This window comes from Sorex araneus (genome assembly GCF_027595985.1).
Source record: "Sorex araneus isolate mSorAra2 chromosome X unlocalized genomic scaffold, mSorAra2.pri SUPER_X_unloc_4, whole genome shotgun sequence".
NCBI classification, from domain to species: Eukaryota; Metazoa; Chordata; class Mammalia; order Eulipotyphla; family Soricidae; genus Sorex; species Sorex araneus.
The window spans coordinates 125,243-145,462 of record NW_026570964.1 but is presented as its reverse complement, the minus strand read 5'-3'; the positions used below and the strand labels follow the sequence as shown (position 1 = coordinate 145,462).

The following is a 20,220-nucleotide window of genomic DNA, read 5'->3' as shown; positions in this document are numbered from 1 at the left end:
CCAGCACCCACGGCACGAGCCCGCGAGCACCCAGCACCCTCTCACGCTAGGTGTGTCTGTGTGTGGGACTGTGTGTGAGTGTGTGCGTGCGAGTGTGTGTGTGTGTGGGGGGGAGTGTGTGTCTGGGAGAGTGTGTGGGGGTCTGTGTGAGTGTCTGTGTATGTGTGTTTGTGTGAGGGTGTGTGAGTGAGTCTACGTGTGAGTGTGTGAGTGTGTATGTGTGAGTGTCTGTGAGTGAGTATGAGTGTGTCTGAGTGTATGTGTGAGTATGTGTCTGTGTGAGTATATTTGTGACTGTGTGAGTGTATGTGTGAGTATGTGTGTGTCAGTGTCTGTGTGTGTATGTGTGAGTGTGTGAGTGTGTTTGTGTGAGTGTGTGTTTGTGTGTCTATATGTGTGAGTGTGAGTGTCTGTGAGTGTGAGTGTCTGTTTGAGTATGAGTGTGTCTAAGTGTGTGTGTGAGTATATTTGTGACTGTGTGAGCGTATGTGTATGTGTGTGTCAGTGTCTGTCTGTGTGTATGTGTGAGTGTTCATGTGTTTGTGGCTGTGTTTGTGACTGTGTGTCAATGTGTGTGTGCCACTGTGTGTCAGTGTTTGTGAGTGTGTGAGTGTGTAAGTTTGTGTGAGTGTGTGTGTGTATATGTGAGAGTCTGTGAGTGTGCGTCAGTCTGTGTGTGAGTGTGTTTGTGTGTGTGAGTGTCTGTGTGTGAGTGTGACTGACCCCCCCTTGCATCCTGGACCCAGTTGCGTCTCCCTTGAGGACCCACAGGACGTCCAGGCAGCCCCAAGGCCTGCTGGGACCAGCCAGAGGGTGTCAGACTCCGTGAACCACGAAACATGCACATGTGTGTTACCGCTCACGGGTGACCACACGTTCCCGTCACTAGTGGCCCATCCCTGCCTGGCCGGTTCTGTCTCCTCCCCGGCCACTCTCCCGAACCCAGATCTGGGCGGGAGAGACAGTACAGGGGTGAGGCGTGGCCTTTCCTTGCATGCAGCAGACACGGCATTGAACCCTGACACCACCGATGGTCCCCCGGGTCCTATAAGGACTCAGCCCTGAGCACAGAGCCGGGAGTCAGCCCTGAGCACAGAGCCGGGAGTCAGCCCTGAGCACAGAGCCGGGAGTGAGCCCTGAGCACAGAGCTGGGAGTCAGCCCTGAGCACAGAGCCGGGAGTCAGCCCTGAGCACAGAGCCAGGAATCAGCCCTGAGCACAGAGCTAGGAGTCAGCCCTGAGCACAGAGCCGAGAGTCACATTTCTCTGTGCCCATTTATGTGTCTTTATTTTGTTGTCGTTTTCTTTTCGGGTCCCACCCGGTGATGCTCAGGGGTCCCTCCTGGCTGTGCACTCAGGAATGACTCCTGGCCAGTGCTCAGGGGACCCTATGGGATGCTGGGAATCGAACCCGGGTCGGCCGCGTGCCAGGCCCAGGCCCTCCCCGCTGTGCTCTTGCTCCGGCCCCTCTTTTTCATCTTCAATGTGTAACACGCTTCGTCCACTCTCTGGCACCCCCCTTGCCCGGGGGCCATCCTCAAATGTCCCCCCGGGTCTCCGGCCGCCGCCGAGGGAACTGCACACGCCCGGAGGACTTGTGGGTAAAAATCCATTTATTTCTTGGCGCTATTGAGAGCAAGACTGTCAGCTGACGTGCAAAGGCCCCGCACGCCCACAAGCATCACGCACACATACAGGGTGCAGGTGTCTCTGGGGATCGTCCAGCCGCGGCCATGTGCCCCCTACTGAAATGCCAACATTGAAGAAATGACACGCGCACACACACACACACACACACACACACTGAGGCGAGAGGGAGACAGGGAGCCCAGGGGCACGTGCCCAGCCCCGGGACACTGGAGCCGTCTTCTGGAGGGTCCCGGAGGCAGCGGAGGGTCTGGAGTGAGCAGAGAGTGGACACTGGTCCCCGTGGTGTGGGACCCGCCATCCCTTCCGGCCCCCCCCCCACACCCCCGAAACTCCGCTGGGCTGGCGGGGAAGAGAGTCTGAAGGTTCGCGAGCAAATGGCTTAGTCCTGTTTGGAATGTGGGTCCTGCCAGGGTTCCAAGGCGGGTGCTGCAGTGGTTAAAACGGGGCATCCTGGTGGTTAAAATAGGGGTCTCAAGGGTTAAAATTGGGGTGTCCCAAGGGTTAAAATTGGAGAGTCCCAATGGTTGTGGATTGGGGTTTCCCGATGGTTAAAACAGGGGTGTCCTAATGATTGACGTGAGGGTGTCTCACTGGATAAAACTGGGTGTCCCAGTGCTTGCAGTGGGGATGTTCCAATGGTTAGATGATGTTGGTACGGTTGAAACGAGGGTGTTCCAACAGGTGAACTGTGGAGTGTTCAATGGCTAAGATACGGGTGTCCCAATGGTTGTAATTGGGTGTTTCAAAGGTTGAAATGGTGCTCTTCCTTCCAGTGGTGAAAATAGGGGTGTTTCCATGGTTGAAACAGGAGTGCCCCAGTGGTTGAAACTGGGGTGTTCCAAAGGGTGAAATGTGGAGTGTTCCAACACTCAAAATGGGGGTATTCCAATGGTTGAAATGGGGTGTCCCAATGGTTGAAATGGGGTGTTCCAATGGTTGAAATGGGGGTGTTCCAATGGTTGAAATGGGGTGTTCCAATGGCTGAAATGGGGGTGTTCCAATGGTTGAAATGGGGTGTTCCAATGGTTGAAATGGGGGTGTTCCAATGGTTGAAATGGGGGTGTCCTAATAGTTGTAACTGGGGTGTTCCAAAGGGTGAAACATGGAGTGTTCCAACACTCAAAATGGGGGTATTCCAGTGGTTGAAATGGGGGTGTTCCAATGGTTGAAATGGGGGTGTTCCAACGGTTGAAATGGGGGTGTCCCAATGGTTGAAACTTGGGGTGTTCCAAAGGGTGAAACATGGAGTGTTCCAACACTCAAAATGGGGGTATTCCGATGGTTGAAATGGGGGTGTTTCAATGGTTGAAATGGGGTGTTCCAATGGTTGAAATGGGGGTGTCCCAATGGTTGAAACTGGGGTGTTCCAAAGGGTGAAATGTGGAGCGTTCCAACACTCAAAATGGGGGTATGTGTATTCTGATGGTTGAAATGGGTGTTCCAATAGTTGAAATGGGGTGTTCAGTGGTTGAAATGGGGTGTTCCAATGGTTGAAATGGGGTGTTCCAATGGTTGAAATGGGGGTGTTTGAATGGTTGCAGTGTGGCTGTTCCAAAGGTCGAAATGGGGTTTTCCCAGTGATTGAAATGGGCGTGTTCCTTCCAATGGCTGAACCGGCGTTGTCCCAACGGTCACTCTAGCGGGTGTAACCGACGGTTGTCAACCCGGTCGCCAGGAGACCCGGAATCGGCTCTTACGAATATCGGGCATTGACACACATCAGCAACGGATTCTTCCCAGGTTCCCAAGACGGTCTTGAAACTCTCCTGCCACCTCCCTTGGCCCCAGCGGCGTCCACGGGCACCTGGACATCCCCGGAGCACCAACACAACCCGGGCTGGGCGTGCCCTCCAAGGCAGGACCCCCGGACCCCTCAGAGTGACAATGTCCACCCCGCCACCGTGGCTGGGCTAGGGGGCTCCTCCCGGCGGTGGAAACTTGGAAGTGTCCAGTGTCGGGCTGGCAGCTCTCTGTCCCTCAGAGACACGGCCAGAGCTGGGGGCCCGCAGTGACCCACCCATCCCGCACGCTGTGTTTGCCCTAGGACAAGGGTTGGCTTTTTTTTTTTTTTTTGCAGGGGGAGGGAAACGGTGAAAAGCAAAGGCAGAGTTAGAATCGTCTTCTGCACAAGGGACAGACGCCACCAGGGAGAGAGAGAGTGACCAACTGTCTCCACCACCCGGTGCATCTGGCTTTGTCTCCGCCTCCAGGCAGCTGCTGCAGCTGGACCCGTGGCCAAAGGCCGGCCGGGCAGTGGACGCTCAGAAGCTTCATAGAGGAGCAGAAGGAGGTGAATGTCTGGCAGACTCCAGGCGCGAGAAATCCGCTTCCAGGGCAGCCCCCGTCCCCCGTCCCCCGTGTCCGTCTCTCGGAGCCCGGCCAAGTCCGCGATTTTATCCTGCCTCGATGAGACTCCGCGTCCCCGTGGGGAAGCCGCATCCGAGGGGCCGGGTGGAGACGGAGACGGCGTCGCCCTGCTGTCTAGACCTTCGCCCCATCTGTGAGGGAAAACGGGGGGACGGGGAAACAGAGACCAGGGGTCGGCGAGGAATCTGAGCTGGGCGCCCCCCGGGGGCGGGTTAGAAAGATGCTCTAAGGGCTGGTGAGTGCAGGGGGACGGGCAGCAGTGGGGAGACGCAGATACACCAGGCACACGCGTGTCCACCGGGCACACGCAAAGGAAACAGCAGTTACGGGTGTTTGCTGGTGACAGCCGCAGGCGTGTGACAGCAGGCGGGGGTTAGAGGCGGAGGCCGGGGGACGTGCAGTGCTCGGGCGGGCACCTGGGTCACTTCCACGCACAGTCCTGCCCCCCCCCACCCCGCCCCCCGAGGCGGAGTCTGGCTCCCCCAGACCCCAGGAGGCAAAGGTCAGAGCGACCCTGCCACAGGCCTTTGCACTGACAGAACCAGGCGACCACAGTGCACGCAAAAACCACTGGCGATGTTTTAATTTTAATGATTTTTATCCTTGGTTGGGGGCCACCCACGGAGAGCTCAGGGCTGACTCCCGGCTCTGTGCTCAGGGCTGGATCCCGGCTCTGTGCTCAGGGTTGACTCCAAGATCTGTGCTCAGGGCTGAGTCCTGGTTCTGTGCTCAGGGCTGACTCCCAGCTCTGTGCTCAGGACTGACTCCCGGCTCTGTGCTCAGGGCTAACTCCCGGCTCTGTGCTCAGGGCTGACTCCCAGCTCTGTGCTCAGGATTCACTCCTGGCTTGGTGCTCAATGCAGACTGCAGGCTTTGTGCTCAGGGCTCACTACTGCCTCTGTGCTCAGGGTTGACTCCCAGCTCTGTGCTCAGGACTCTCCGGCTCTGTGCTCACAGTTCACTCCAGGCTCTGTGCTCAAGACTGACCCCTGACTCTGTGCTTAGAGCTGACTCCTGGCTCTGTGCTCAGGGCTGACTCCCGGCTCTGTGGTCAGGCCTGACTCCCAGCTCTGTGCTCAGGCCCGACTCCCAGCTCTGTGCTCAGGACTCAAACCCCATGCCAGCCCAGTGCCTTCCCCCCAGCAGCATCTCTGCCCTGGGCGTAGCCTTCAGGCTTTAGGTTCCAACCCCTGTTGCCACGGGTGAAAGTCTCGAACAGCAGCTGGTACAGGCTGGCCTTCCCGCGGGCAGCCTGACCTCACCCCTCCCAGGCCCTCTCGGACCTTAGGCGGTGGTGGGAGCGGCTGCCTCACGACTGAACACTCGGACGGAACCACAACTTGAGACAACGTGGACCACCCGGGCCCGGGAAACGCGGGTTTCCACACGGAGGTGCGTGACCTCTGACACCCGCAAGCCAGCTCACCTGGGCACAGGGCTTGGTGCCCACCAGCACCCACCCGGACCAGCCACCTTCACCGTCATCACAAGATACTGTCGCCCTGTGGCTCATTGATGGGCTCGAGCGGGCGCCAGTCACGTCTCCACGGTGAGACTTGTTGTGACTGTGTTTGGCATCTCGGAGACGCCACGGGGAGCTTGCCAGGCTCTGCCGTGCGGGCGGGAGACTCTCGGGAGCTTGCCGGGCTCTCCGAGAGGGACGGAGGAATTGAACCCAGGTCAGCTGCATGCAAGGCAGACGCCCTCCCCACTGTGCTATGGCTCCAGTCCGTGTCTGTGTGTACATGGAGATATCTATTTGTGTCTCTGTCTGGGTTTCTTTGTGTGCACGTGTGTGTACGTGCCTGTGCTGTGTGTCTCTCTCTGTGTGCATGTGGGTGCCTGTCTAGGTATGTATGTATGTCTTTGTAAACGTCTTGTGTGTGCACATGTGTGTACGTGCCTGTGCTGTGTGTCTCTCTCTGTGTGCATGTGGGTGCCTGTCTAGGTATGTACGTATGTCTTTCTAAGTGTCTTGTGTGTGCACGTGTGTGCGTGCATGTTCCTGTCTTTATGTGTACACGTATCGATCCATGTTTATATCTCTGTGTATTTGTATGTCTGTGAGTACACATGTGTGTGGTGTATGAGCTTTATGTGTATATGTCTCTGTGAAAGGAAAACTGTCACTGTCACTGTCACTATCATCCCATTGCTCATCGATGGGCTCGAGCGGGCGCCAGTCACGTCTCCACGGTGAGACTTGTTGTGACTGTGTTTGGCATCTCGGAGACGCCACGGGGAGCTTGCCAGGCTCTGCCGTGCGGGCGGGAGACTCTCGGGAGCTTGCCGGGCTCTCCGAGAGGGACGGAGGAATCGAACCGAGGTCAGCCGCGTGCAAGGCAGACGCCCTCCCCGCTGTGCTCTTGCTCTAGCCTCTCTCAATGACTTATAATAAAAGTGATCCTGGAGGCACTAAGAAGGGAACAGACTGAGCCTCTCACGGGCAGCACCCCCTTCCCGACGGCCCTCAGTGGCGGGGTCTCGTACAGACACCTCGTGACTCTGTTTTGCTCTGGTGAAGAGCGTCACACGGCAGTGCCTGTATGGACGGTAAAGCCAAAGGCAATGACACCACACGTGTGGTGGCCAATCGTCCCGCTAAGTCTGACCCCAAAGTCAGGAGACTTCCTGGGCAAAAGCAGCATTAAGGCTGAAAAAATAGAGATAGGCGGGGCTGGAGCGACGATAGCACAGCGGGGAGGGCGTTTGCCTTGCATTTGGCCAACCCGGGTTCGATTCCCAGCATCCCATAGGGTCCCCTGAGCACTGCCAGGAGTCATTCCTGAGTGCGGAGCCAGTAGGGACCCCTGAGCATCGCCAGGTGGGACCCAAAAAGAAAGAAAGAGAAAGAGAGAAAAGAGAAAGAGGAAGGAAGGAAGGAAGGAAGGAAGGAAGAGAAGGAGGAAGAAAGAAAGAAAGAACGAAAGAAAGAAAGAAAGAAAGAAAGAAAAAAAGAAAGAAAGAAAGAAAGAAAGAAAGAAAGAAAGAAAGAAAGAAAGAAAGAAAGAGAGAGAAAGAAAGAGAAAGAAAGAAGGATAGAAAGAGAAAGAAAGAGAGGAAGAAAGAAAGAAAGGAAGAGAAGGAGGAAGAAAGAAAGAAAGAAAGAAAGAAATAAAGAAAGAAAGGAAGGAAGGAAGAAAGAAAGGAAGGAAGAAAGGAAGGAAGGAAGAAAGAAAGAAAGAGAAGAGAAAGAAAGAAGGAAAGAAAGAGAGAGAAAGAGGAAGAAAGAAACAAAGGAAGAAAGAGGAAGGAAGGAAGAAAGAGGAAGGAAAGAAGGAAGGAAGGAAGGAAGGAAGGAAGAGGAAGAATGGAAGGAAGAAAGAAAGAAAGAAAGAAAGAAAGAAAGAAAGAAAGAAAGAAAGAAAGAAAGAAAGAAGGAAAGAGAAAGAAAGGGAGAAAGGAAGAAGGAAAGAAAGAGGAAGGAAGAAAGGAAGAAAGAAAGAAAGAGAAAGGAAGAAAGAAAGAAAGAAAGAAAGAAAGAAAGAAAGAAAGAAAGAAAGAAAGAAAGAAAGAAAGAAGGAAGGAGAGAAAGAAAGGGAGAAAGGAAGAAGGAAAGAAAGAGGAAGGAAGAAAGGAAGAAAGAAAGAAAGAGAAAGAAAGAAAGAAAGAAAGAAAGAAAGAAAGAAAGAAAGAAAGAAAGAAAGAAAGAAAGAAAGAAAGAAAGAAAGAAAGAAAGAAAGAAAGAAAAGAAAGAGATAGACGTTGGGGGCTGGAGCAATAGCCCAGCAGGGAGGGCATTTCCCTGACACGTGGCTGACCCGGGTTCGATTCCCAGCATCCCATAGGGTCCCCCTGACCACCTCCAGGAGTGATTCCTGAGTGCAGAGCCAGGAGTGACCCCAGAGCATCGCCGGGTGGGACCCAAAAAGCAAAACAACAACAACAACAACAACGAAGTCCCAAGATGTTTCCCCCAGTGACTCATCAGCCGAGCAGCTCAGGCCTGGGAGACGCTGATCCCACCCCTCCACCCCCAGAGAAGCCGGCGGAGCACAGATGGACGCGGGTCCCAGTTTAGTGGCAGGCCAGGGTTCGAGACGCGGCCAGAAAGCGCCGGGCAGAGTGCGGTGAGGACGCGGGAGGCAGAGGCGCCGGCGAGGGTCCCAGCAGCCCACCCCCAACCCCCCACAGGCAGCGTGGATGGAGCGTGTGTGAGTGTGCGTGCCCGGACCCGCGCGCGCGGGAGCCTCACCGTTCTCCTTGAAGCACCACTTCTTCTTCTGGTAGGCGATGAAGCTGGACACGGCCCCGGCCACGGCCACCACCACGGCCCCCACGATGCCCGAGATCACGCCGGGGGAGTCGGCTGCGGGGACAGGCACGAGGGGGTGAGGCAGGGACACGAGGGGGGGCAATTTTTTTTTTTTTTTGCTTTTCGGGTCCCACCTGGTGATGCTCAGGGGTCCCTCCTGCCTCTGCACTCAGGAATCACTCCTGGCGGTGCTCAGGGGACCCTATGGAATGCTGGGACTCGAACCCAGGTCTGCCGCGTGCAAGGCAAACGCCCTCCCCGCTGGGCTCTCGCCCCAGCCCCCAAAGTCGATATGGCCAACCCAATTTCTCCCTAATTGGGAGTGTCTCCCTAATTCGGAATGACTCCCTAATTGGGAATGTCTCCCTAATTCGGAATGACTCCCTAATTCGGAATGTCTCCCTAATTCGGAATGACTCCCTAATTCGGAATGTCTCCTTAATTCGGAATGTCTCCCTAATTCGGAATGTCTCCCTAATTCGGAATGCCTCCCTAATTCGGAATGTTTCCTTGGTATATTGTTCCTGTATGCTTTTGTTCATTATGAAATGGTTTAAGATATTTCTGCCTTTGGAATTCTGCCCCCTCCTGAGGCCTGTGGGCCCAGGGTGGCTATTGAGGCAAGTATTAATAAGGAGTGAACTTCATTGTTTAACGAGAGGGAAAGACAAAAGCCATGCAGATGCCCCTGGGAGACAGTTTCTCCTTGAGTTCATCTCCCCAAGAAAATTTCCTAGTTTTCACTTTATCACCGTCATCCCATTGGTCATCCATTTCCTCCAGCGGGCGCCAGGAACATCTCCATTCGTTCCCGTCCCATGCTAGTGTAGCCCGATGGCGTACTGGGGGCTCTTTCAGGGTCAGGGGAATGAGGACCGTCACTGTTACTGTTTTTGGCATCTCCAGTATGCCACAGGGAGCTTGCCAGGCTCTGCCATATTCTAGTTTTATCTATGTAAATGAGCTATGTAAATTTTATGTAAATTTCCAGATGTTTTATCTCTATAAATGCTCAATCACATCTCTCTCTCAAAAAAATAACCAAAAAACAAGAAAGGGATGCGAGAGGCAGATTCTTCAGTATGACCATAGAAAAGGGGTGGGGGTGTGAGAAGCAGCTGACCCATGTCTGGCTCCTCACTCTGGCCATAAAGTTTGTAGGAGACAGCTCAGGCCAGAAAGGATGTATGACTTCACTAAGCGAATTGTTTAACAGTACCTCTTGGTGGGAAGCAATCCTGGCCATGAAGGATATATGACTGAGCTAATGGACTAAAAGTATTAACTGCTAGGGCTGGAACGATAGCACAGCAGGTGGGGCGTTTGCCTTGCACGCCGCTGACCCACGCTCGATTCCCAGCATCCCATAGGGTCCCCTGAGCACCGCCAGGGGTAATTCCTGAGTGCATGAGCCAGGAGGAACCCCTGTGCATGGCCGGGTGTGACCCAAAAAGGAAAAATAAATAAATAAATAAAAATAAAAGTATTAACTGCTGTTACACACACACACACACACACAAACATGGAGCGGGGAAAGTTAACAGACCTGTGTTTTGTATCCTGTGTCTAACTGATAAGTATCTAACTGATAAGATGCTTACTTGAGGTATGGGGATTGGGAATGTCTCCCTAATTGGGAATGTCTCCCTAATTCGGAATGACTCCCTAATTCGGAATGTCTCCCTAATTGGGAATGTCTCCCTAATTCGGAATGTCTCCCTAATTGGGAATGTCTCCCTAATTCGGAATGTCTCCCTAATTGGGAATGTCTCCCTAATTCGGAATGACTCCCTAATTCGGAATGTCTCCCTAATTCGGAATGACTCCCTAATTCGGAATGACTCCCTAATTCGGAATGTCTCCCTAATTCGGAATGTCTCCCTAATTCGGAACGTTTCCTTGGTATATTGTTCCTGTATGCTTTTGTTCATTATGAAATGGTTGAAGTTATTTCTGCCTTTGGAATTCTGCCCCCTCCTGAGGCCTGTGTGCCCAGGGTGGCTATATGAACCCTCTGCTGTAAGCCCTCGGGGTCAAGCTCTGGCCTCCTGCTTCTGCAGGACAGCTCGGCCCTGGCCTGCTGGAATAATAAAGTCTCGGTGTGTGTTTTGCAGTCCCGCTGGACTCTGTCTCTCTGAATGCTGAGGGGTGGTCCTAGTCCTAACAAGGGACGGGGGAATGCCATCCTGGACAGACAGCCCCCGACCAGAGGCAGGAGGAGGGAAGGGAAGGGAAGACACGAGCCGGGTGCCGGGGCCCTCAAAGAGACACAGCAGAAACGCCATCTGCACTGCTATCTTCATGGCAGCGCTGTTCACAATGGCCAGAATCTGGAAACAACCCGAGTGCCCGAGAACAGACGGCTGGATAAAGAAACTTTGGTACATCTACACAATGGAATACTACGCACCTGTGAGGAGGGATGAAGTAATGAAATTTGCCTATACTACCAATCTTTGAGGGAAATACACTTTTTTTTAAACAGATACATATATATAAAAAGCACACAAGGCTCAACCTTTAACAACATGTTAGTAGTGATCTCTGATAGACACGCATGGGGCTGGAGCGATAGCCCAGTGGGGAGGGCGTTGGCCTTGCATGCAGCTGACCTGGGTTCAATTCCCAGCATCCCATAGGGTCCCCCGAGCACCGCCAGGAGTCATTCCTGAGTGTAGAGCCAGGAAGGACCCCTGACATCACAGGGTGGGACCCAAAAAGCAAAAAAAAAAAAAAAAAAAAAGGAAGTAAAGAAAAAAGAAGGGCTTAATGGCCCCTGGGTGAAATACAACAATCTGCACACTCTTTCCTCTAAGGATACTTAATTTTTTATTTTTGGATTTTCGGGTCACACCCGGTGATGCTCAGGGGTTACTCCTGGCTTTGTGCTCAGGAATTACTCCTGGGGATGCTCAGGGGACTGTATGGGATGCTGGGAATCGAACCTGGGTTGGCCGTATGCCAGGCAAATGCCTTACCTGCTGTGCTATTGCTCCAGCGCAATTAAGGATACTTTTCTGTAGCATTTTCAGTAGTTTTTCATAACATACAATATAGAATATATATATAATATATTTTGTTTTGTTCTGCTTTGGGGCAGGGATTGGGGTTCGGGAAGGAAACATCCAAAATATGGTGATGGGAATGGCTCATGGTGGTGGGATTGGTGTTTGGATATTAAATGTCATCCAATATCGTGAACTACATTATAAGATAAAAAAAAATAAAGAAATTTGGGGGCTGGAGTGATAGCACAGTGGGGAGGGCGTTGGCCTGGCATGCGGCCGACCCGGGTTCGATTCCCAGCATCCCATAGGGTCCCCTGAGCACCGCCAGGAGTGATTCCTGAGTGCAGAGCCAGGAGGAACCCCTGAGCATTGCTGGGTGGGACCGAGAAAAGAAATAAAAATGGTGGACTCCTAGGCCAGGGTCCAGCGGGGAGGACTTTAACTGGTCCCCTTGCATCCAGCCCAGAGCATGTGGGCATCACACAAGCTCTGGCAAGAAGCTGAGCTTGAAGGGACGGCAGAACACCAAGTCCAGCAGGGTAGAAAGGTGAAACTGTTCAGTCCCCATCTGCATTCACCTAGAATCCAGCACCAACACCAGAACCCCGGGGTACTTACCCTGTGCCTCCCCATCCCCATCTTTGCGGTGGTTCCCGGGATAGCCACCACCTGCAAGAGAGAAACAGGTCGATGGATTCACGGCGTGAGAAGACTTGGGTACACGCATGCGTGTGTGCACACACACAAATCCCGTTCCCAGGGCCTGGGTGTGTCAGAGAATCTCAGGAGAACAGCCCGGGCACAGAGCCAGGCTCAAAACTGTAGCAGGATCATTTTTTTTGCTTTTTGGGTCCCACCCGGCGATGCTCAGGACTGACTCCTGGCTCTGCACTCAGGAATGACTCCTGGCGGTGCTCGGGGGACCATGTGGGATGCCGGGAATCGAACCCAGGTCGGCCTCGTGCCAGGCAAATGCCCTCCCCACTGTGCTATCACTCCAGCCCCCAAAGTCTATCTTTTTCTTTCTCTGTCTCTCTTTCTTTCTTTCTTTCTTTCTTTCTTTCTTTCTTTCTTTCTTTCTTTCTTTCTTTCTTTCTTTCTTTCTTTCTTTCTTTCTTTCTTTCTTTCTTTCTTTCTTTCTTTCCTCCTTTCTTTCTTTCCTCCTTTCTTTCTTTCTCTCTCCCTTCCTACCCTCCCTCCCTCCCTCCCTCCCTCCCTCCCTCCCTCCTTCCTTCCTTCCTTCCTTCCTTCCTTCCTTCCTTCCTTCCTTCCTTCCTTCCTTCCTTCCTTCCTTCCTTCCTTTCCTTTCCTTTTTGGGTCACACCCGGTGATGCTCAGGACTGACTCCTGGATCTGCACTCAGGACTGACCCCTGGTGGTGCTCGGGGGACCATGTGGGATGCCGGGAATCGAACCCGGGTCAGCCTCGTGCCAGGCAAATGCCCTCCCCGCTGTGCTATCACTCCAGCCCCCAAAGTCTATCTTTTTCTTTCTCTGTCTCTCTTTCTCTGTCTCTCTTTCTCTGTCTCTCTTTCTTTCTTTCTTTCTTTCTTTCTTTCTTTCTTTCTTTCTTTCTTTCTTTCTTTCTTTCTTTCTTTCTTTCTTTCTTTCTTTCTTTCTTTCTTTCTCTCCCTTCCTTCCTTCCTTCCTCACTCCCTTTCTTTCTTTCTTTCTTTCTTTCTTTCTTTCTTTCTTTCTTTCTTTCTTTCTTTCTTTCTTTCTTTCTCTTTCTTTCTCTCTTTCTCTCCCTTCCTTCCTCCCTTCCTTCCTCCCTTCCTTCCTTCCTTCCTTCCTTCCTTCCTTCCTTCCTTCCTTCCTTCCTTCCTTCCTTCCTTCCTTCCTTCCTTCCTTTCCTTTCCTTTTTGGGTCCCACCCGGTGATGCTCAGGACTGACTCCTGGTGGTGCTCAGGGGACTGTACCGGATGCGGGGGATCGTGATTTAGACGACTGAATACACTGTATTGAATAAACGGCCACTCTCTGCCCTCAGACATGGCTGTCGAGGAGACCCTAAACCTTGGACGGTCTGTGTGCATTTGTCTAATTATGTGTTTGTTTGTTTGTCTGTCTGTCTCCTTCTCTGTTTGTTTCCTTCCCTGCGACTGAAGCCCGCCTGAAAGAGGAGGAAGGTGCCCATCTGGTTGGCATGAGACGGTTGGTCTCGGTTTCTATGCTGGTCCAAGACTTGGGAGATGGAGGGAGGCAGGAAAGATGAGAGGAGAAGGGGCGAGGTTGACCAGATGTCTGAGAATTCCCCAGGGCAATGACGCAGAGAAGGAAAAGATGAGGTTGACCAGATGTCAACCAGATGGCTGCAGAGAGAGGCACGGCCCGTGCGGGGGTGGGGGTGGGGCTCTACCTCCATCTGAGTGTCCGTCCAGGAGGTCAGTGTCGGAGAAGCCACCTGGGAAAGAGAGAAAAGCAACCGGGTCATCCTGGGTCCCCGAACCCTGCTGGCTGTGACCCCACCACCTCAGAAAGAGAAGGTTCTAGAAGGGCGTGCTTGGATGTGAAAACAAAAACACAGCTCTGTTTTTTGGGGTCCCACCCGGCGATGCTCAGGGGTTCCTCCTGGCTCATGCACTCAGGAATGACCCCTGGCGGTGCTAAGGGGACGATATGGGATGCTGGGACTCGAACCCGGGTTGGCCGCATGCAAGGCAAATGCCCTCCCCGCTGTGCTATTGCTCCGGCCCCTACCTGGATCATTTTTAGCAGGTTATTCATAGCAAGCCACGCAAAATAAATTATTTAGGTACTGCTTTAGGGGGCAGGGTGGAAGCATGTGACATATGGTGGGGGATTGGTGTGGAATATTCAATGTCATAAATCATTGTGAACAATTTTATATATATTAAAAAAAAGCAACAACAAAACTCCAGTGACTCCTTTCCCAAAAAAGAGTGAGAAAAACTGAAGACAATGGTAGAAGGAAATGAACAGGGTGGTGGGGTGGGTGTTGAATATTGAACGCCTGTAAAAAAACCATCGTCAACAACTTGGTCAGCCGCAGTGTTTATGTAAGAGGACAATCGACATAGGTTAGCCTGAGTTATCCCATGTCAACTCCGAAATATATTCCCACAGAATTGCTTTAAAAATTAAAGGAGAGGGGCTGGAGTGAAAGCACAGCTGGGAGGGTGTTGGCCTTGCATGTGGCTGACCCGGGTTCGATTCCCAGCATCCCATAGGGTCCCCTGAGCACCGCCAGGAGTCATTCCTGAGTGCAGAGCCAGGAGGAACCCCTGAGCATCGCCGGGTGGGACCCAAAAAGCAATAAAACAAAACAAAACAAAACAAAAAATGAAAGGAGAGGGGCTGGAGCAATAGCACAGCTGGGAGCGTGTTGGCCTTGCACGCGGCCGACCCGGGTTCGATTCCCAGCATCCCATAGGGTCCCCTGAGCACCGCCAGGAGTCATTCCTCAGTGCATGAGCCAGGAGGAACCCCTGAGCATCACTGGGTGTGACCCAAAAAGCAAAATAAAAATAAAGGGAGAAGGGGGCGAGGTTGACCAGATGTCTGAAAACCACCCAGGACAATGCCGGGGAGAAGGAAAAGATGAGGTTGACCAGATGTCCAAGAACCACCCACACCAGCACCCCCGCCCCCCCCCCCCCCGAGAAGAAGGGGAGGCCCTTAACTCTGCACTGAGCACCTTCCTGGGATTCTCATGGGCTCCTTCTTCTGAGCATTTTGTCCTGCACCCACCCAACAAGTGAGTTTTCACAGAGAGTATCAGGGCAACACTACATTAGACTATGGCATCATCGAGGGGCTCGACCCAAGGCGGGGGTGCTCTACCTGCATTCGAGTGTCCGTCCAGGAGGTCAGCGTCGGAGAAGCCACCTAGGAAAGGAAGAAAAGCAACCGGGTCATCATCTTGGGTCCCCCGAACCCTGCTGGCTGTGACCCCACCGTCCGAGAAAGAGAAGGTTCTAGAAGGGCATGCTTGGATGTGAAAATGAAAATGCAGTTCTGTTGTTTTATTTTTTCTTTTTGGGTCACAGCCAGCGATGCTCAGGGATTACTCCTGGCTCTGCACTCAGGAATGACCCCTGGCGGTGCTCAGGGGACCCTATGGGATGCTCGGATTCGAACTTGGGTTGGCCGAGTGCAAGGCAAACGCCCTCCCCGCTGTGCTATCGCTCCAGCCCCTGTTTTTTTTCTTTTTTCTTGCACTCAGGACATACCCATTCAATCACCACATACGGTCCCAGGAGAAAGGCTGGGCTACAGAGCCAGGAGTAGCCCCTGGGAGAACCAAAGTTGGCCCCGACCGTCCTCCCAACCCAAAGCAAGAAGGACCAAAGGGCATGACCCCGTTGGAAAAGAAGAGGGGAGAAGGAACGACACAGTGCAGCTGAGCCCAGGAACCCCACACCCCCCCCCAGAACTGTGAGCCCCACTGGCCATCAGACCGGCCCTTCCACACACTCACCGGATGTGCCTGGCTGTTTCGGGTTCGGGTTCGGTCTGGGCTTGGGTGGGTTTGGAGGCTGCGGGTCAACTGTGTGAACAAGAGGAGGGGGAGAAGGAGGAGCGGGGTGCTGAGAAGGCATGTGTGTGCATGTGTGCATCTCTGTGTGCATCTCTGTGTGTGCATGCGTGCGTCTGTGTGTGCATGCGTGCGTCTGAGTGTGCATGCATGCGTCTGTGTGTGCATGCATGCGTCTGTGTGTGCATGTATGCATCTGTGTGTGCGTGCATGCATCTGTGCATGCATGCATGCATGCGTCTGTGTGTGCATGAATGTGTCTGTGTGTGCATGTATGCGTCTGTGCATGCATGCACCTGTGTGTACATGCGTGCGTCTGTGTGTGCATGCATGCGTCTGTGTGTGCATGTATGCGTCTGTGTGTGCATGTGTGCGTCTGTGCATGTATGTGTCTGTGTGTGCATGAATGCGTCTGTGTGTGCATGTATGCTTCTGTGTGTGCATGCATGCGTCTGTGTGTGCATGAATGCGTCTGTGTGTGCATGCGTGCGTCTGTGTGTGCATGTGTGCGTCTGTGTGTCCATGCATGCATCTGTGTGCATACATGCGTCTGTGAGTGCATGTGTGCGTCTGTGCATGTATGCGTCTGTGTGTGCATGCATGCGTCTGTGTGTGCATGCATGCATCTGTGTGCATGTATGCGTGTGTGCATACATGCGTCTGTGTGTGCATGTGTGCATCTGTGCATGTATGCGTCTGTGCATGCATACGTCTGTGTGTGCATGTATGCATCTGTGTGTGCATACATGCGTCTGTGTGCATACATGCGTCTGTGAGTGCATGTGTGCGTCTATGCATGTATGCGTCTTGTGTGTGCATGCATGCGTCTGTGTGTGCATGCATGCATCTGTGTGCATGTATGCGTGTGTGCATACATGCGTCTGTGTGTGCATGTGTGCATCTGTGCATGTATGCGTCTGTGCATGCATGCGTCTGTGTGTGCATGTATGCATCTGTGTGTGCATGTATGCGTCTGTGTGCATACATGCGTCTGTGAGTGCATGTGTGCGTCTATGCATGTATGCGTCTGTGTGTGCATGAATGCATCTGTGTGTGCATGTATGCCTCTGTGTGTGCAAGCATGCATCTGTGTGTGCATGTATGCGTCTGTGTGTGCATACATGCGTCTGTGTGTGCATGTGTGCGTCTGTGCATGTATGCGTCTGTGCATGCATGCGTCTGTGTGCATGCATGCGTCTGTGTGCACATACAGATGCACACACAGGGCACGCACGCACACACACTTTGTTTTTGGGTGCGGGCGGGACCTTGGTCCCAGGGCACGATGGCCCCCAAGGGCCCACCCCGTCCCCTCCGCCTCCCTCTCCTCTCCTGCTCCTGCCACGCTCCCCACGGACGGGCAGTTGGCAGCACGGACACGGAGCTGGCAGAGCCCGTGGGGTTGTGGGTGGGGGTGGGGGTCAGGCGAAAGCAGGAAGACGCGGGTTGTGGTTCCAAGCAAGGAAGAATTTCAACATGGCGGCCGGGCCCCTGGCTGGATGTTGGGGCCATGAGGAACAGGGGCCAAGGCTCGGACCCGCTGAGGATGCCCTAAGAGAGCAAACCGAGGGGCCCAGGCAGAGCTCAGGGCATCCATAGCTGTACATTACACCCCCCCATGGGGGTCCTGATCCCCCCCCACCAAGAGACACGCAACAGCGATGGCCAAGGGTGTGTGTGTGTGTGTGTGTGTGTGTTTGGGTGTGGTACTCACAGCCTCCTGTGTCACCGCCAGCGAGGGCGTCCCCTAAATCCAAGTCGTCCACTACAAGGGGGCAAAGGGTCATTGCGTGTTAGTTGCTCGTCAGAGGGCTCGAGGGGGGGGCACCCCACCAGGGGGGAGCGGGAGCCATTTCTGGTTTTTTTTTCCTTTTGGGGTCACACCCGGCGATGCTCAGGGTTTCCTCCTGGCTCTGCACTCAGGAGTGATTCCTGGCGGTGCTCGGGGGACCCTATGGGATGCTGGGAATCGAACCCGGGTCGGTTGCGTGCAAGGCCAACGCCCTCCCCGCTGTGCTATCGCTCCAGCCCCTCTTTTTTTTTTTTTGATGGGTGACTTTATAATAAACAACAGTCACAGTCGTCCCGTTGCTCATTGATGGGCTCGAACGGGCGCCAGTCACGTCTCCACGGTGAGACTTGTTGTGACTGTGTTTGGCATCTCGAAGACGCCACGGGAGCTTGCCAGGCTCTCCGAGAGGGACAGAGGAATAGAACCCAGGTCGTCCTTGTGCAAGGCAAACACCCTACCCGCTGTGCTATTGCTCCAGCCTGAGTTTATATATATAATATATATTTCTATAATAAAATGTAAATATATAATTTATATTATAAATAAAAGTAATTATAGAATGTTTTTTTAATAATCCTATAATATAATTTATATAACAAATGATCTATATATTTCTTGTCTTTTTTTAATAGAATCACCGTGAAATACAGTGACAAGCTTTCACGTTGGGGTGTCATACAGTGCTGGAACCCCCGTCCCTCCACCCATGCCCATTCCCCACCACCCGTGTCCCCAGTGTCCCCCCATCCCACCCTCCCCCTGCCTCCATGGCAGACAATCTCCCCCACACTCTCTCTCTTTTGATAAGTCACAGTTCTTTTTTTTTTGCTTTCTGGGTCCCACCCGGCGATGCTCAGGGGTCCCTCCTGGCTCTGCACTCAGGAATCACTCCCGGCGGTGCTCAGGGGGCCCTATGGGATGCTGGGAATCGAACCTGGGCTGGCCGCATGCAAGGCCAGTGCCCTCCCCGCTGTGCTATTGCTCCGGCCCCAAGTGGCAGTTCTTGAAGCCCGTCCTGCACGCCTCAGCCACCAGCAACCACTGTCACCCGTCCCAGCACACGGGCACACATGCACCAACCATGTGTGTGTCTTACCTGGACCGCTGGGTTTCTTTGGGGGCTTTGGAGTGGGCTTCCCTGCAGGACAGAGACACCCGTGTGAGGCCACTGCTGTACCAACTCAGCCTGCAGACTCGGAACTCACTCCCAAGGACCCTTGTGCTCAAGAGCGAGGCAAGGCTGTAACGCCCACACGCCTCAAACAGCCGTACAGGGACGCTGGGGAGAGGAGGAGGAGGAAGACACCCACACACAGACACACGCACAGATGCACTCACACACAGACACACACAGACGCACACACAGGCACACACAGGCACACACGTACACAGATGCACACATGCACACACAGACACAGATGCACACACAGACACAGATGCACACACAGAGAGCACACATGCACACAGATGACCACACAACACAGACACACACACGCACACATGCACATACAGATGCACACAGAGAGCACACATGCACGACATACACTTGCACACACAGACGCACACATGCACACACGTGTACAGACATACACATGCACACACACACATGCACACACAGAAGCATGTAATGCACACATGGACACAGACACACACAGATGCACACACAGAGCACGCATCACACACACTTGCATACACAGACACACATGTACACACATGCACACACACATGCACACAGACACACACATGCACAGGCACAGACATGAACAATGCACACACATGTACATGCATGCAAACACAGATGAATACATGCACACACAGACACACAGATGCACACAGAGTACACATGCACAATACACACACTTGCACACTTGCACATGCACACATGCACACACCCACGCATACAAGACACACATGCACACATGCACACACATGCGCATGCACACATGCCCACACATGCACACATGCACACATGTATACATATACAGATGCACACATGTATATACAAAGACACACAGATGCACACGCACAAACATGTACAGATGCACATAGACGCACACATGCAGAAATACACAAATGCACCTGCAGATGCACACACGTGCACACGCACAGATGCACACACATATGCATGCACACGTGCACACACAGATGCACACATGTGCACACACACAGATGCGCACGCACACACACACACACAGTCACACACACACACACAGGCCGCTGCCTTTGGATGGATCAAACCCGAGAGCTAACACCCTTAGGGGGGAACCGTGGCGCCACCCGGAGCCAGATGGTCGCCGTGACGGTGTTAAATGAACGAGCAGAGCCACAGGCTGTGAGAGCCAGGAGAGGCCCTCGTGGCCGCTGCCAGGCACACGCCACGTCCTTAAGAACCTTCCGGGCTGCACCCCCGGCCGGGTTCCTCCTCCCGGTCCACCCCGGGGCCAGCACCACCCAGGAACCCCGGGCGCGACTCTCCCATTCCCCGGCCACTCCCCGGTTCCGCTAGCCCAATGCCCGCCCCACCCCGGGGAGACGGTGCACGGGGAGGACTTTGTCAAGCACTCACCATCCAAGGCGTCCGACAGGTCGAAGTCTTGGCCTAGGACAAAAGGAGGCGGGTGAGACGGGGGAGAGGAGGAACAGCCCCAGC

At 53.4% G+C, this 20,220-nt stretch overlaps 1 protein-coding gene across 3 annotated transcripts in view; it reads right to left on the bottom strand.

Annotated features, from left to right (window-relative positions):
- Positions 1-20,220, bottom strand: part of CD99 (CD99 molecule (Xg blood group)) — a 43,697-nt gene that overhangs the window by 4,586 nt on the left and 18,891 nt on the right. For 2 of the 3 annotated variants that reach the window (XM_055123619.1, XM_055123620.1), the window contains exons 2-9: positions 20,137-20,169; positions 18,667-18,708; positions 17,493-17,543; positions 15,722-15,790; positions 15,085-15,129; positions 13,640-13,684; positions 11,898-11,948; positions 8,212-8,325 (exon numbers count right to left, since the gene is read on the bottom strand). In XM_055123619.1, coding sequence (XP_054979594.1) covers positions 8,212-8,325; positions 11,898-11,948; positions 13,640-13,684; positions 15,085-15,129; positions 15,722-15,790; positions 17,493-17,543; positions 18,667-18,708; positions 20,137-20,169 — 450 coding nt within the window. Of the gene's footprint in view, positions 1-1,534; positions 4,148-8,211; positions 8,326-11,897; positions 11,949-13,639; positions 13,685-15,084; positions 15,130-15,721; positions 15,791-17,492; positions 17,544-18,666; positions 18,709-20,136; positions 20,170-20,220 lie in introns of those variants that run through there. The other variant, XM_055123621.1, reaches the window with a different exon arrangement.